At 35.7% G+C, this 14698-nt stretch overlaps 1 protein-coding gene across 3 annotated transcripts in view; it reads left to right on the top strand.

The window, feature by feature from the left end:
* Positions 1–14698, top strand: part of LOC131051331 (uncharacterized) — a 28459-nt gene that overhangs the window by 12008 nt on the left and 1753 nt on the right. The window contains exons 1-3 of one of the 3 annotated variants that reach the window (XM_057985793.2): positions 5141–5158; positions 14163–14298; positions 14505–14591. In XM_057985793.2, the coding sequence (XP_057841776.2) occupies positions 14260–14298; positions 14505–14591 (126 nt within the window). In that variant the 5' untranslated portion in view covers positions 5141–5158; positions 14163–14259. Of the gene's footprint in view, positions 1–5140; positions 5159–14162; positions 14299–14504; positions 14592–14698 lie in introns of those variants that run through there. The other 2 variants (XM_057985794.2, XM_057985792.2) reach the window with 2 other exon arrangements.

Below are 14698 nucleotides of genomic sequence, written 5' to 3'. Positions count from 1 at the left end.
CAATGCAGATCTGGGCGTTGGGAGAAGAGTTCTGAAGAATCCAGACTTGCTGGGCGAAAACCACATTAATCTGGGCTGTACAAACCTCAATATCAGGCCGTACAGTACCTACAGTAGCTACATTCTTGCCTGTTACAGACCATAAATCAATTGGGTTATGTAATTCTGGTTAATTGAAATTAAAAGGCAGGGGTTTCAAGTCTGCATTTGTTTTTGGTGATTTAATATCTAGAAGTTTATTGCGATTTCTAGTTTTCTTTCAATTCTTCATTGCAATTAGTTATCAGTCACAACCATTGCAAAAAACTCAAAAAAAGAAAAAAAGAAAAAAAAGAAGAAAACCCTCAAAAACCAAAAAAAATAAAAAACAGTGAAAATAAAAAAAAACATACTTTAATGCATCACTCCCAGATTTGGATCAGATTGGCATCCTAGGGTGTACATTACATATTGCCACTGTACAATTGGAAACTTTCTGCTGCATTGTACAATGAGAGTATTGCTGTGCTGTATAGTTGAAGACTTGCAGAGTCCAATGGAAGACTTGCACCCTCCAATGGAAAACTTGCACTGTACAATGGAAAGCTTGCACTGTACAACGGAAAATTTCAACCATACAAATGAAAAATTGTGCTGTACAATTGGAAAAACTCTCTTGCCATACAATATGGATGGGTGAGTTATGCGGTAGAAGATTGTTTTGTCATGGGCATTGCTGTTGTACAATTATATAGTCACAACATACTCTTGGCTGTACAATATAGATGGTTGTTAAGCTGTACAATATATACGGGTAATTGACAAGGTTGTAAAATAAAGGACAATTCTCGCCATACAATAAAGGACTTCTCTCATCATACATTAGGATTGTTACGTTGTACAAAATAAATACTTTTCCTTTTTTTTTCTATTTCTTTGTCAATTACCTAATTCCTCCAACAATTTCTACCAAGAATATGAGAAAAGTAGTATGAGAAAACCTCGAAGTTCTAGAGGAGATAGATACAAACTTCCCTAAGGAATTAACAATGCTTTCCAAAGAAGCCAAACAAAAATGTGTAATGTCCCTTTTTTGTACATGCCCTAGTTTTTGCCCTAAAATCACAATTCCAAGCAACTTTCCTGCTAGGGTTAGGAACATAAACTTAATCATAAGATATCTCTAATTTATTGGGGAAATTTTAACCATAGGGAAGCCAGAATAAGACTTGATAGGGTGCTCTAGAGATCCTCTACCCTAGGCCCAAGAGTGGATATGCCATCCCTCTTGGCCTCATGTGGCCTGTGCCATCCATATGAGGTATACCTAGTGAGGTGTCCTATAACCGTTCCCCCTCATCTTGTCATCATCCTAGTTTCTTATGATTGATCCTCTTGCGTTAATGAGCAATGGTGGAGGTGAGGGGAAAAGATTGCAGAGAGTGCCCCAGAAACCATCTCTTCCTAGACCCAAAGACCGTACCCTTTGTACTCCTTTGACCTCTATGGGCTCATCTTGTCCCACTTTGAGGTGGCATATCTAGAAGAATGCTCATACACTGTAACCCTCTTGTATTACATCTCACACCCTCCTCCACCATTGTATATATATTTATCATATATTATAAGTGATGAAGAATCCATGTATATATTCATTATGACGGTAGTTGGTTATTGCTGAACCCATTTATCAGATTGATATTAACAGTATTACGAAATATCATTATATTGTGTTATATTATCAGCATTATTTTATGTTACCTACATTTTATTAAATTACATTTCTGTATTGTATTACATTGATAATATCATACTATATGAGTAAAATTATATCAGATTTTATTATCTGTATTAGCTTCAGATTTTATTAGGTTATATTAATCAGATTATATCAAATTATATTAACATTATGTTATATTGTTACCCCATATTTAGAGTAATATTATGTTAATGTTTTTCTTCATATATCATATTAACAGTATTAATTGTGATAGCAGTATTATATTATATTAGTAGCATCATATTGTATTGACAGCAATCTTATATTCTCATATTTATACCGTACGTATATCTCAGGCAGTGACTGCTGATGTCTTTCCTTATGTTTTCCCTTATTTCCTTCCTTTCACCCCTCATAAATTTTTTTCCAACATGATTTGCTGGGCCTTCTTATACATGTAGATGCTGATGTGAAGGGTTGTGTGGAGGGACGTGTCTCCCTGGGTGTTTTTAATTTAAGTTTGTGTAATAGTACACAGCCTTAATAAGTATCGTCCTTACATAATGGACCGCTGCCTTTGTCTTATAAATAATATATTATTTAATAATCATTAGATGCCTAGTCATTATTTAATAAATGGTTATTCATTATTTAATAATTCTCTATTGATAGAAATAAATGGTTATTCATTATTTAATAATATATTGCTAATAGAAATAAATGGATGGTTATATATTCTTTCATATTTTTATTTTATTATTATTAATTTATGTTTCAAAGTGGGGACATTACAAAATGTAAAGTGAGATTGGGCATCCTCACACCCATTCAATCTTAAACATTTCTGCCAGTAGACCCATTCAATCTTAAACATTTCTGCCAGTAGATTAAATTCATGGAACTAGGGTTTGACAAAGAAGTAGCAGTCCCACAAACCCATGGCTTCAGCAAGAAACAGTCTGTCTTATTAATCACACCAGGCACTGTTTAATCACACCAGGCACTACAGTGAAAAGACCCTGAGCACAGGGAGAAATCACACCAGGCTGTGCATGACAAGGTTTACATTTTATATTTACCCATCGATGCAGCTCCAGCAGACTGAACCAAAGATGATTGAAACTGCAAATAAGTACCATTTTTGAGTAGTACTCAACTTCTACTACTTTGCTACCCAGCTCTAAGAGCAGTCAGTATCTTCTAAACTGCCTTAACCATGCCCCCAGAAGATCCTTTCTAGCCAAAAGCCTTGCTAGCAGAAGTAGTTTGATTCTGCTCTTCATGTGAAGCAGCAGATTTCGAAGGGTGACTTTTAGCACTTTCTTCTCCTGCCATAACTGAAAATGTACATCCTAAATGGCTAGCAACATCATTTTGCATGGCTCCATGGGAGGAAGATCTAGATCCAACCACCTTTTCACAAGTGCACAGCTTCTCCAAAGAATTAACATCATCAGGAACAATGGCTGGCTCAGAGAACTGGGGCAACCTAACCTTCACTGCTGCTAGGCCTAGCAGCCATGTTAGCAGAGGCTCCAATATTAGAGATTTTTTTAGTACCCCTATCCTTGGGGAGGACACCTTTAGAGATAAGGTAGCAATATCAACCTCTCCCAATAAAGCCGAACATATTTGATGGGGATCAACACTGTGGGAACCAGGGGAGTCGGGCACAACCAAAGGAGCCCTAGTTGTGAATGCTGCAAACAAAGCCCTGAGCAGCTTTCGTGTGACAAACCTATACAGATGCTGATGCCTTATTGTTGCAGAAGGGGAGAGAGCTGTATTTTTTTTCCCTCAATGCTGGTATAATATGGAGTACAAATTTTTGGTCGATCACATTTTTTGTTTTACCAATTCTTGACTGCTTTTTCTTTTTAATCTTAATATCAGTATGATTATGTGTACTCAGTACTGAAATGGGTATGTTTATGTGGATTTAATTAGATTAGATTTAAATTTCATGTGAGATGGTCCTGGAATGCCTAGATGCAGAAAAGCCTTAGAACCCTGAAAGCAGGACTGAACAATGGTTTGAACTTACTAGTGATTGACCTATTGACAGTTTTTCACTATCCTCATATGTACACACACGCGCACACACACCAATAGTTCAACATTTTATGGGTGTCTGTGTAACACTGTAACCATATACATAACATATGTTTGTTGTGTGTACGTATATTTAGCATATATACACAGACAAAAATATGTACATACACACACACACACTCGACACCAATCTATCCTTGGGTATTGAGCTTTTTTAGTAGCTGTTTACAAAGTGCCGTACTGTAGGTGCAATGGGTACCGAAAGACTGTTTTGAGCCATGGCAAATAATGTCTTGGATTTGTTCTATATTTTTAATTTCAATTTTCTGATTCAAACATGATTTTCATTACATTGTTTTTCAATAAACGTTTTTATGACCCAAAATTAATCTTCCCTCATGGTTTTGGCTTTTGTTATCATTCTGTTGAATCCTACCCAAGCCTGATTCTAATAACCTCTGTAATTACCTCGACTCTTGTAATTATTAATTATCCTAAGTGTAGACTTGGTCCTCTCTGCTGACTTGTAAGTTAGATTATTTGAGGATTTTAGTTAACTTTGGCCTCACTGCTTGCATCTAATAAGTTATGACTTGCTGGAAATTTTCAGAGCACACTGGACACTCACTGCCTGCTTGCAAGTTAAATTTGGATCCTTAGTGACTCTGTGAAGTTACAGTAACTAAATAGGATTATTTCACTGCATGAAAGTTAGGTTGAAGAGCAGTGTTATGACTTGCTGGAAATTTTCAGTGCACACTGGACTTTCACTGCCTGCTTGTAAGTTAAAGTTGGATCCTTAGTGACTCTGTGAACGTACAGTGACTAAATAGGATTATTTCACTGCATGAAAGTTAGGTTGAGGAGCAGTATTACTGGGCTTGCTCATAATGCCTCCTGTGTCTGGACTGGTTTGGACTAGCTAGGGTTGGCTTCACAACCCAGGTGAAACAGGGCCAAGCACAGATGAAATTATGAAGATCTCATCCCCGAAACATAAAGGTCAACTTTTAATAAATAAACCATAAGAGAAAAGAAGACCTTAACTAAACCAAAATTTGTATGCTTTGTGCAAGTTATGGTTTTGTTTCTATATTTTTTATATTATTATAAAGGAAAATGAAATTTCCTTAAGTTTAGGCTTACCTAATAAAGTGCATACACATAAGTCCAGTCAACCTAGACTATTAATTAAGAGCTGAGATCTGAATATTTGAGCAATAATTAAACACGGGAAATGTAAATAGAAAATAAATGTATTTAGCTCTATAGTCGATGATTGCACAAAGATTGATGAAATTCTGGATCTGATAATCTTGGGATCAGGAGCAGTAGATGACAGACTGGTAATCACCTTGGGATCAGAATTTTCTGTTAACTCTGGACAGGGACGAGTCCGACTGTCAGGTATGAATACACAACTATGAACTTTTTCTGTACCTGTGAATTTGTCGCCTCTGACCTACAGATTTCTGTTCTTCAATTCCCTTGATTATCTTTGACTTCTTCTCTGTGTTCTCTAGAATATCTGGGGACCTGACAGTATTCAAAAATACCATAAAGGATTGTTGTATCTCACAAGGAGCTTTCACCTAGATCAATCCCCAAAAATTGAATAGTGGTCAATTACAGTAATTTTCAATCATGCAAATGCTCCTAGAATGTATTTGCAAAACTAGAGTCCTTTTAGAGCACCAATTAAAGTGTATAGATGGTTTCTTTTTATTATCCAATGGCTGTTTGTTGATTAGAATGAACGCATTGAATGTTTTTAAATACAAGTACATAACAACATATTGTGTGAAGTTGTGTTTAGTTGGCACTAGTGGTAAGGATAAAGTTGGGAAATTGATCAAATTTGAATTATAAAAGTTCAATTTGGGTGGGACAATTGTGTGACTATGAGGACAACCTTGCAAATGCAAACTAGTTTCAGGGCAGAAAAGTGGCTAGATATCTGTGGATGATGTGTGAATGGAAATAAGTGCGAGCATAGGAGTGATTAACAAGCGGATGGGGTGAATGTATAAGGGTCTGTGAGCATGGGAGATGGGAGTAAGTGATAGGTGCATAGAGAGATGTGCAATGAAGTAGGTGGATAGCATAGGGCGAGGGACCTGACTTTGCACAAAAGTACAGCATTTAGCAATATGTCTGTGTCAAGGCATTCCCCTCTATATAAAGATATTTCAGCTGATTTCAGCGTCACTGAATGTAGAGAAAAAGAATTAGTGAATCACCAAACCTGAACTGTGAAGCCTAACGTGAATTGAAATTGGCAACTTAGCTGTGCAGGATTTCAGTTTAAATAAGGAATTTCAGTTCATTGGGGACTTTTTGATTGCATGTAAGTTGCACTAGTAATTTTGAATATTTAATTCTGGGGTAGTTTACATTTGCTTGGCCTTTTCATGTGGCCTGCAATTAATACAACTCTTGAAGTATTCGATGACTAATACATTAACAAAAATCTGTATCTCCTCCCTTATAATGTTATTTGATTAACTTTCCATTCTCGCTTTCTTTTCTTAAGAACATGGTCAATACATGCACTCCAAATGAGCTGTTTAAACTTTTAAGAGCTGAGATAGATGTAGATAGTAGTTTGTATGAACTCAAACAAAGCAAGAACCAACACATTGCAGATAGCTAAAATATAATAGTTATAGACTTAAGTTTACATTAGCTATATTGTATCTTCATTTAGTTGGAAGTGTAGTTATGACTCGTTGATTGATTGAAGTGATTTTGGGTAGTAGCTGACGATTGAATTTCCTTGGCAACTGTTGGCAAGTTTAAATTCTTATTTTGTAGTCGGGAAAAGGGACTGCATTGTTTGAAATTCATACTTTTATACTTTGCCCTTTGATGGATATTCATTGTTTTAACAACATTAGAAGTCCTACCCTAGTCAGTTTGACCAATTGAATAAGAGTATTATTTTAGCTGATTTTAATAATTTCATCTAACCAGTACACATCGTCATCCTTGCACATCAGTGTTTGGCAGCTTGACTGCTAATTCTTAATTTGTTATAACCTTTTGTTGTCCATGTGAGGATATATCAAAGCTATTTTTGCCTTCTTCAAACAAAGGAATTTATTAGAAGTAGAGTATATGAAACATGTTATCATTTGATTTTTAAGACAAAGGGGAGCACAGTTAAAAGTAAGAAATAAAAAAATATATTTTTTGGGGCAGCATGGATTGACAAGGAAGAATATCAGAGGGTTGAGGGCAACTGAGAGGAACATCTCTTTGATTGATGATTCAAGATTGGGCAGTGTAGGTTGGAAAGATTATTCTGCAATGGATAGCAGCTGAGAGGAGTGGTGCTGCTTTTGTTAATGATTGAACTTTGGGCAGCATGGGTTGGCAAGGGAGATTAACACACAATAGGCAGCTGAGTAAACAACCTTAGTTCTATTTTCGATTGAATGTATATGGTGAATTTTTTTTTGCTTTTTTGAAAATTTCATGTATCATACATACCCTAATCATAGTCACTGTAAAATGTAGTCTTGTCCCAGTACCCATATCCCATATTTTTTTGTGGCTCTATCTATATATAATAGCTGGGCTTTTATTCATTCATTCATGTCCTGATTTGAATGGCATCCCTGTCCTTGTACTAGCACCCACACCCTCACTTCTCCAGGCGATTATGCTCTATATTCATATATCTTCTTCCTGATTCTGAAAATGATGCCCACATCCCTATGCTGTACCCATGTTTATGGTTTAGAATTCTGCAAGACATTCAGTATGAAGTTTGGATACGTAACTTCAGGGATCTCTGAAGGGTGCTTTTTTTTATATATTAAGAAAATGTACAAATATAGCACCAAGAGCAACACTAATAGAACATCTTACAAAGGTGAACATTAAGAAGCTTCTACATGACTAATATGACTGACCAATACTTATACTCCGAAGTTGCCAGCTGCTATAAAATAAAAACTGATAACCCAGCTGACCCAGTCCAAAATGACCTTACATGTGAGATTTACATAAGAGTTACAGCTGTCTCGTAACTATCAACAGAACCATAAAATTTTAAACATACATTATAAGCATGAACAGAAGCTGGTACCAAAAAGAGATACATATCAGACATTTGACTTATGATAGGAGAGACTCATTTATCCTTCTTATCAGCCTTTTCAATCCTTTGTTCAGCTTCCATAATAACCAAAATCTTTCTGGCAAGGTCTTGAACTGTATGTTTCATGCATTTTCTAAGCCACCATTTAGGGTAGGTTGATCTAGGGATGTAATCAAAATCTCCAAGCTTGGAAATGTCAATATCTTTGGAAGATCTAGTACCGGTCTTCTTAGATCCACCAGCTTTAATAGCTTCAGAGCTAGATTTCTCATTGCTAGAACCAGCCTCCTTCTTCCCTTTTTTATGATCTTTTACTAACTTTTTGATGTTCTCTTTATTGTTATTTATCTGTTCACAAACCTGATAGGATTAATGGTTTATCAGATCTTATCAAGATCTTTGGAAGAAAAATTACCAGCTGCAATATTACTGCATAGAACATCATAACAATTAATAACTTTGTCCCCTGCACACATAGATGCAGCAGGGAAAAAATAGTCCCAAACCATCCTTGCAAAGGAACAGTTAAAAAAGGATTTTTAAGGAGATTATTACTACAGACCAGACAAAGACTATGATCAGATGACAGACAATCCCCTACAACAAGCTTCCTTCATATAAGAGGCCATCTAATTTCTTAGGTTCCATCACACTAGACCAGATATTGCTGAGCTTGGTAAGGCTTCAGGGTCATTAACCCCCTAGAGGGTATTAAACAAAATATGAAAATTATCCATTTTAATAACATATATTTTAAGCATTTTTTGTAGAAACTTCAATCAATTTACTCCCACAAACCAAGAAAATTAACTACAGATTGGTATAATAATTCTTTTCAAGAACTGGGAAGTTATTACCAACAACAAAAATGCTAAGAAATTAAGTCTTTTTTTTGAGAGTGGAATCATAGTTGAACTACTCGCCAAAAGCAAAAACTCGCCAAGGCCCAAAAAAACACACTGCAAAAAGGCAAAAACTTGGCAACTTAAAAAATTGCTTAAATTTAATGGAAATGCATTTTTTTTGCAAAATTCAATGAGGATATGCATCGAATGAGTCAATAAATGAGTACACAAAAGAAACAAGCTGAGTCTAGATATATTTGATTGATTTAAATGCAAATTGGGTACAAAATGGCATCCTCTTGTGGAATGCTGATAGCCGATAGACTGAAACAAAATGAAATAGCAAATTGTTCTTGTAAAACTAAAAGTAAATGCTACATCAAAACATTTTACATCTTCCTCTTCCCAGCTTTAGTGAAAACCACGGGATAGATAGAACTAGAGGGTCTAGTCCTAGGAGTTCGATGTGGCTTCTCCCCCCTCGTGGGGGTCTGAGGGTGAGAGAGGGGTAGAGAGATAGGTCTAGATCTTGGGGAGAGAGGAGAGAGTGAGATAGAGAGTGGTAGAGAGAGGGGATAGAGGAAGAGTGATAGGGAGATAGATAGGTGTATAATTCGGGGCAGATAAAGTGAGTGAGATAGAGAGAGAATGCTGATGGGAGCCTACTGATTACTGAAATTTGACCAAGTCTGAAAATTTAAAAGATCTTCTAAAACCTAGAATTTGCATTATAACTCCTCGAGATCTGAAACCACTCTCAAACATCCCGCCAATGTATATATGAAATATAAGTTAAAGTATAAGAAAGAAATTTTCCTTTATTATACTTAAATGTTATATTTTATTTATATATTTTGATGAAGAGAATGAGACTGACTTGAAAACAAAAAAATTTAGATAATTTTTTGATGTGTTTGGGCCTCTTTTTTTAATGCAGCCAAGTTTTTGTGAAAAACTCGTCAAAAACTTGCGATAATTTTTTGACGTGTTTGGGCCTCTTTTTTTTAATGCAGCCAAGTTTTTGTGAAAAACTCGTCAAAAACTTGCCAAAAAACTCAGCGAGTATTCCATCTATAAGTGGAATATGGAAAATAGATTTAATGACATCCCAAGTGATAATACCTTCATCTTTTATAATATGGCAAATGTTTTTATGCCTTTACTGAACTGCTCCAGAGTAGAACACCCTTTTTGTAATGCCAAAGGTTCATCATTAATTTCCACAGATCACCAAATAGATCTGAAAGGGCACAAAGGATCAATATTAATTTAGATACATCTCACATAACAACAAACCTTTTAACCTGCTTCCTGGCCTTCAAGATTGAGCTAAAAACTAAAGAACTACCAATATTATTTTACTGAGATCTCACTCAGCAAGAAATCTTTTAACCTGCCCCTCAGCCTTCTAGATTGAGCTAAAAATCAACGAACCACTAGTATGATATCTTAAATTCCCAAACAGGAGATCCACAAAGCCAAGGCTTTTCCAATCAAGCCTAGATTTTGGATAGTTACTCCATATATTATGCCTGAGCAACACTTTCCAAGGCTCCCAACTATCAAGAGCCCTTAGAACTCACTTCGCAGCCAGAGACATGCTGCACATACGAGTTCTCTAGATCCATGCCCACAAACTCCCTTGGCCTTCAGCACCAGTTCCAATTAAGAACATTTCTCCTCCTATTCTCCTTCCTATTTGACCACAGAAAGTCCCTCATTATCTTTTCAAACTGCTTTAAATGAGAACATACCAACCAAGCTGAAGAAAAATACGAAGAATAAGAAAGAACTTACTGACAAACTTGAAGTTTGCTAGCAACTGTAATAAAATTTATATGCCAGTTACCTATCTTCTAGCAACTGAAATAAAATTTATATGCCAGTTACCTATCTTCTTTAACTCTTTCGCCATAAACCAATCCTTTGTTTATTTGAAGGATGGAGCCAGAGCGAAGGGGATGCCAAGGTACCTCAGCTGCTTGTTAGGGTCATCTCAATCCCAACCATCCTGAACAAGCCAATGAAGGGGAGCTTACTTCCAACAAAGAATAATAGACTTATGAACAACAACTTTGGAACTAGAAGCATTCCAGTAACATTCTATTTTGCAATGCAAATTCTTAAAGTTTTCTTCCTCAAGCACAAGAAAATGAGCAAAATATCAATTTGCAATTAGGGGATCTAGAAGAGTATCATAATTGGGAAGAGTAAATCTTTTAAAAGGGAGGCTTAAACAGGATTGCCCAAGACATGATGCAATGCTTTAGCAACAATAACAATTACAGAGGGAGCCAGTGGTCAACCTTGTTTAATTGACCTTTGCAACACAAAGGGGAATATAGAAAACCATTAACGTTGACCTGTGCAATGGAAACTTGGAAGAGCACAGTAAGATAAAAACAGCTCACCAAAACCCAAGGATCTCATGACATCCAAAATAAATACCCATTCGATTCTATCATAAGTTTTTTCAAAATCAATTAAAGCCATACAAACATTTTGCCTAAAGTCTTCTACCCAATTCATGCCCTCCCAACTAGTAAGGAGATTCTCTTGAATGTATTGCCCCTCCATAAAACTAAAGAGTAGGGAAGATCACATTTGGAATAATATCCCTAAGTCTGTTGGCAATCAATTTAGCAAGAATTTATAGGACACATTTAATAAAATAATAGGCATCCAATTCTTAGCTAAGGATTCTATCCATCATTAGATAGAAACTTAAAATGCCTCTATTGATGTCTTTCTCCAAAGCACCAACTTTAATAGCTTCTTTATACAGTTGCAGTAAACATGAAGAAATCCACTCCTTACATTTGTAAAACTCTGCAGATAGTTCATCAGCGCCTACAGTCTTATCATTAGCAAAAGAACCTATAATACTTTAAAATTTTTAATCACATTCAAGGTAATAAGCTCTTTTAACTTCATAGAATCAACAAAATTTACTTTCTTTGGAACAATCCTTATTATTAATTCTCTATTCCTGATAATGTTAGAATCAATGCCACCAAACGTGCAAAGATCTTGTTTAAGACAGTTTAATGGATCCTTTATTTGAGATCATCCTCAAATTAAGTGCTTTGTAACCTTAACTTTTCCCTAACAGCTTGGGCTCTCAAAAAATAAAAAAAGAACTTTGAACCTTTATCCTCCAACTTCCACCAATTAATCCTGGACCTAATTTTAACATATTCGGCCTTAAAAACATTATCACATCTTATTTTGTGCTTAAGCTTGAGAACCTTAATCTGTGTGCTCTTATTACATGGATTATTTTGCAGCTTCTCTTTAGGAGCAAGAAAATTAGCCTGTTCCACTCTAAAGCGCTCATTCCTCTTAGCCTGAATTTTACCATGAGGCCTAAAGAGTTTCTGCAATTCCCACTCTCTGACCAGATAGAAGCACAGTACAAATTCCAAAGACTTTGGACCCCATTACAACATGATTTATCTTTTAACAAAGAGCATTCAGCTTGAAAAGCTTCATAAAAGAAGATACAACTTGAGCATGAGGAGCTACAAATTCAGAAGAGCATTCAGCAGGATGACAATCAGATAAGGGGCAAGGGCAGACACTAACTACATTCATATCAACAGACGGAGGGAAACTGGAAAAGTTCTGTCAAAATAAAATCTAGCCAATCTGCAGAAGACCTGTTTTTTTCTTTATGCATATTTGACCATGACTATCTCTCACTTATATTCTTTTTTTTTGCCAACATTGGATCAACAAGTTAAATTTTTCTCTTAAAATTAGACCAGAAAAACATTTCATTCGCTTTCCAAGCAAATCTTAGCCCATCCAACTTATCTTCTTTTCCCTGAACCATGTTAAAGCCCCCACCAATAATAAATGGAATATGAGGCAAATTAGAAGACATCCACGATCAAAGGTTAGATCTTAACCTATAATCATGGAGCATAGGCTGAACAAAGCACCAAAACCTTCTCTTAACAGCCAATTTAACCCATACAATCCTTGAATATGGAGAGAAACCTCTATCAACCATAGAACCAGCTAATTTTTTGTTCAACATGATAGCAGAGCCCCCTTTTCCCTTTTTTTTTTTGCTTCAGATCAAATCCAAATATGATGTGGGTGATCTGTTTCTGCAAGAAGTCTAGTTTGTGGGATTTTCATTAGATAATGCTCTACATTGTATTTCTCTGGAGGGTTCTTGCATAAACATGTACATGTTATGTACCAACTTTGTGAAATGCAAATGAGTATAACTGGTTTTTATTTGCATTGTGGATTAATACTGCTACTTTCTAATAACACTGGAAAATGACATTTTTGCTACTGGTTTCTGCCAATATTAAAAAAATGTATTCGACATGTTTAGGAAGTGTTTTCTGAAATCAAATTCTTAGCAATATCAGATTTCGTGAATTTTCAAACGTAGCATTATTTTACGATTTAATTTATTTTGGCACTTTACCTTGTTTTTCTCTGATAAAACTGCACCTCCACCATCTATTTCATAAACACAATGACATTCTATCCAGGAAGCATCGTGTGACCTGCTATGATGAAAATTTTTCATCAGGATTGTTTATTATAGTTTCCAGCACTTGCTGGTTTATTGGCTCTTTCAAAATGTGGAATATAGATAATGGGACAGCCATAGGAAAATAAAAAATGTACTTAAAATAATATTTGTTTGGCACTTACAGGCAATATGATTTTGCTGTTATGTTATCAGTGTTATACAGATTAATAATTACAATGTGAACATTTTATCAGACTTCAGGGTGACTAGAGAGATGCTGTTTTTCTTAGTCTTTGCCTACTAAATGAGGGTTTATCAGTTCCTCAGCTCATGAAATGCAAACAGGAATCCAGTCTCAAGACACATGTACTATGCATTTCATTTTGCTGCATTAGCACAACATACGTTGCCCAGGGGTCGTTGGGTGGTAGGGTGGTGGTGGCAGGTTATTGAACTTGGGTCTTAATCATGGCAATGCTCCATTCTTACCACTCAGTCATGCCTGCTGAATTTATGTGAAGGCTTTGTTGGAGTATGCACTTTTTGTTTTTAGTGGACTTTCTTGCATAATTTAATGTTTTGTCTCACGAGCCTTTTTGTCCTGAAACTGAAATTTGAACTCCTTCATTTTGCACGTGCTTTGTAGTTACTATAATTGTTGTATTCTTATATCCTTTTCCAAGGGATATATATGCTTGTGGGACTAAATTATCTAGATTTTAGTTTTGTTTGCCTAGTTGCAATAGTTTGTTTCAATTGAAAAAGTTGTATCAGCATTATTCCATTAAACCCTGTTTTAGATGATGAAATATGTTCTTTGGTTGCAAGTCTATCAAGAATTCTTGACTTCCCAGTTAAATTTTGCTAGCGAATGGACTTAACTCTTGGCTTCCTAAAAGAGTTAGATCATTATACATCTGGTGGATTTTAGGTGTCATTGGGTTGATTGATATTTTGAAGCAGGGGAAAAGATCTTTAAGCTGGTTTGCATGACTCTGACTCTGAGGCAGACAATTGAACTGTGTGCACCTGCACTCTATCAAGCTCTATCAAGCACTTCATGATGGAATGGGTTTCAAATCGGAAAATATTTGCTTTTGTTAGTTCTCATGCTTTACTGTAGATAGCCATTGAATTCTAAGTTTGTCTCATCTTTTGTTTTCTATTCATTTTTCTACAGCCATGGAGTTGTTGACAGAAAAAAAATGTATGATGGATGGAATGCCTTTCATACTTTGTAGTTAAACCGTTTATTGTTGAGCTCTTGATGCTGGTGAATTTCTAATTGATTTTAATTGTCTGCAGGTTGCATGTAGGGACTTTCCTCACCCACGGCATCTTTGTGTGAAGTTTCCATTCAAAAACACTCCTCATGAGAAGTATTGTGAAAAGGTAAGCTTTCTTTGCTCTTTCAGCTTTATATTTTTTTTGATTTTCTTGTGAAAGTTTGGTAAAAGGGGAAAAATGTAAATCTGTGCCTATGAAGGCTTAAAGTGTAT

This window comes from Cryptomeria japonica, chromosome 11, assembly GCF_030272615.1.
Source record: "Cryptomeria japonica chromosome 11, Sugi_1.0, whole genome shotgun sequence".
In the NCBI taxonomy this organism is placed as follows: domain Eukaryota; kingdom Viridiplantae; phylum Streptophyta; class Pinopsida; order Cupressales; family Cupressaceae; genus Cryptomeria; species Cryptomeria japonica.
The sequence above is the reverse complement of the archived record's forward strand: the minus strand, read 5'-3'. Positions and strand labels throughout refer to the sequence as shown.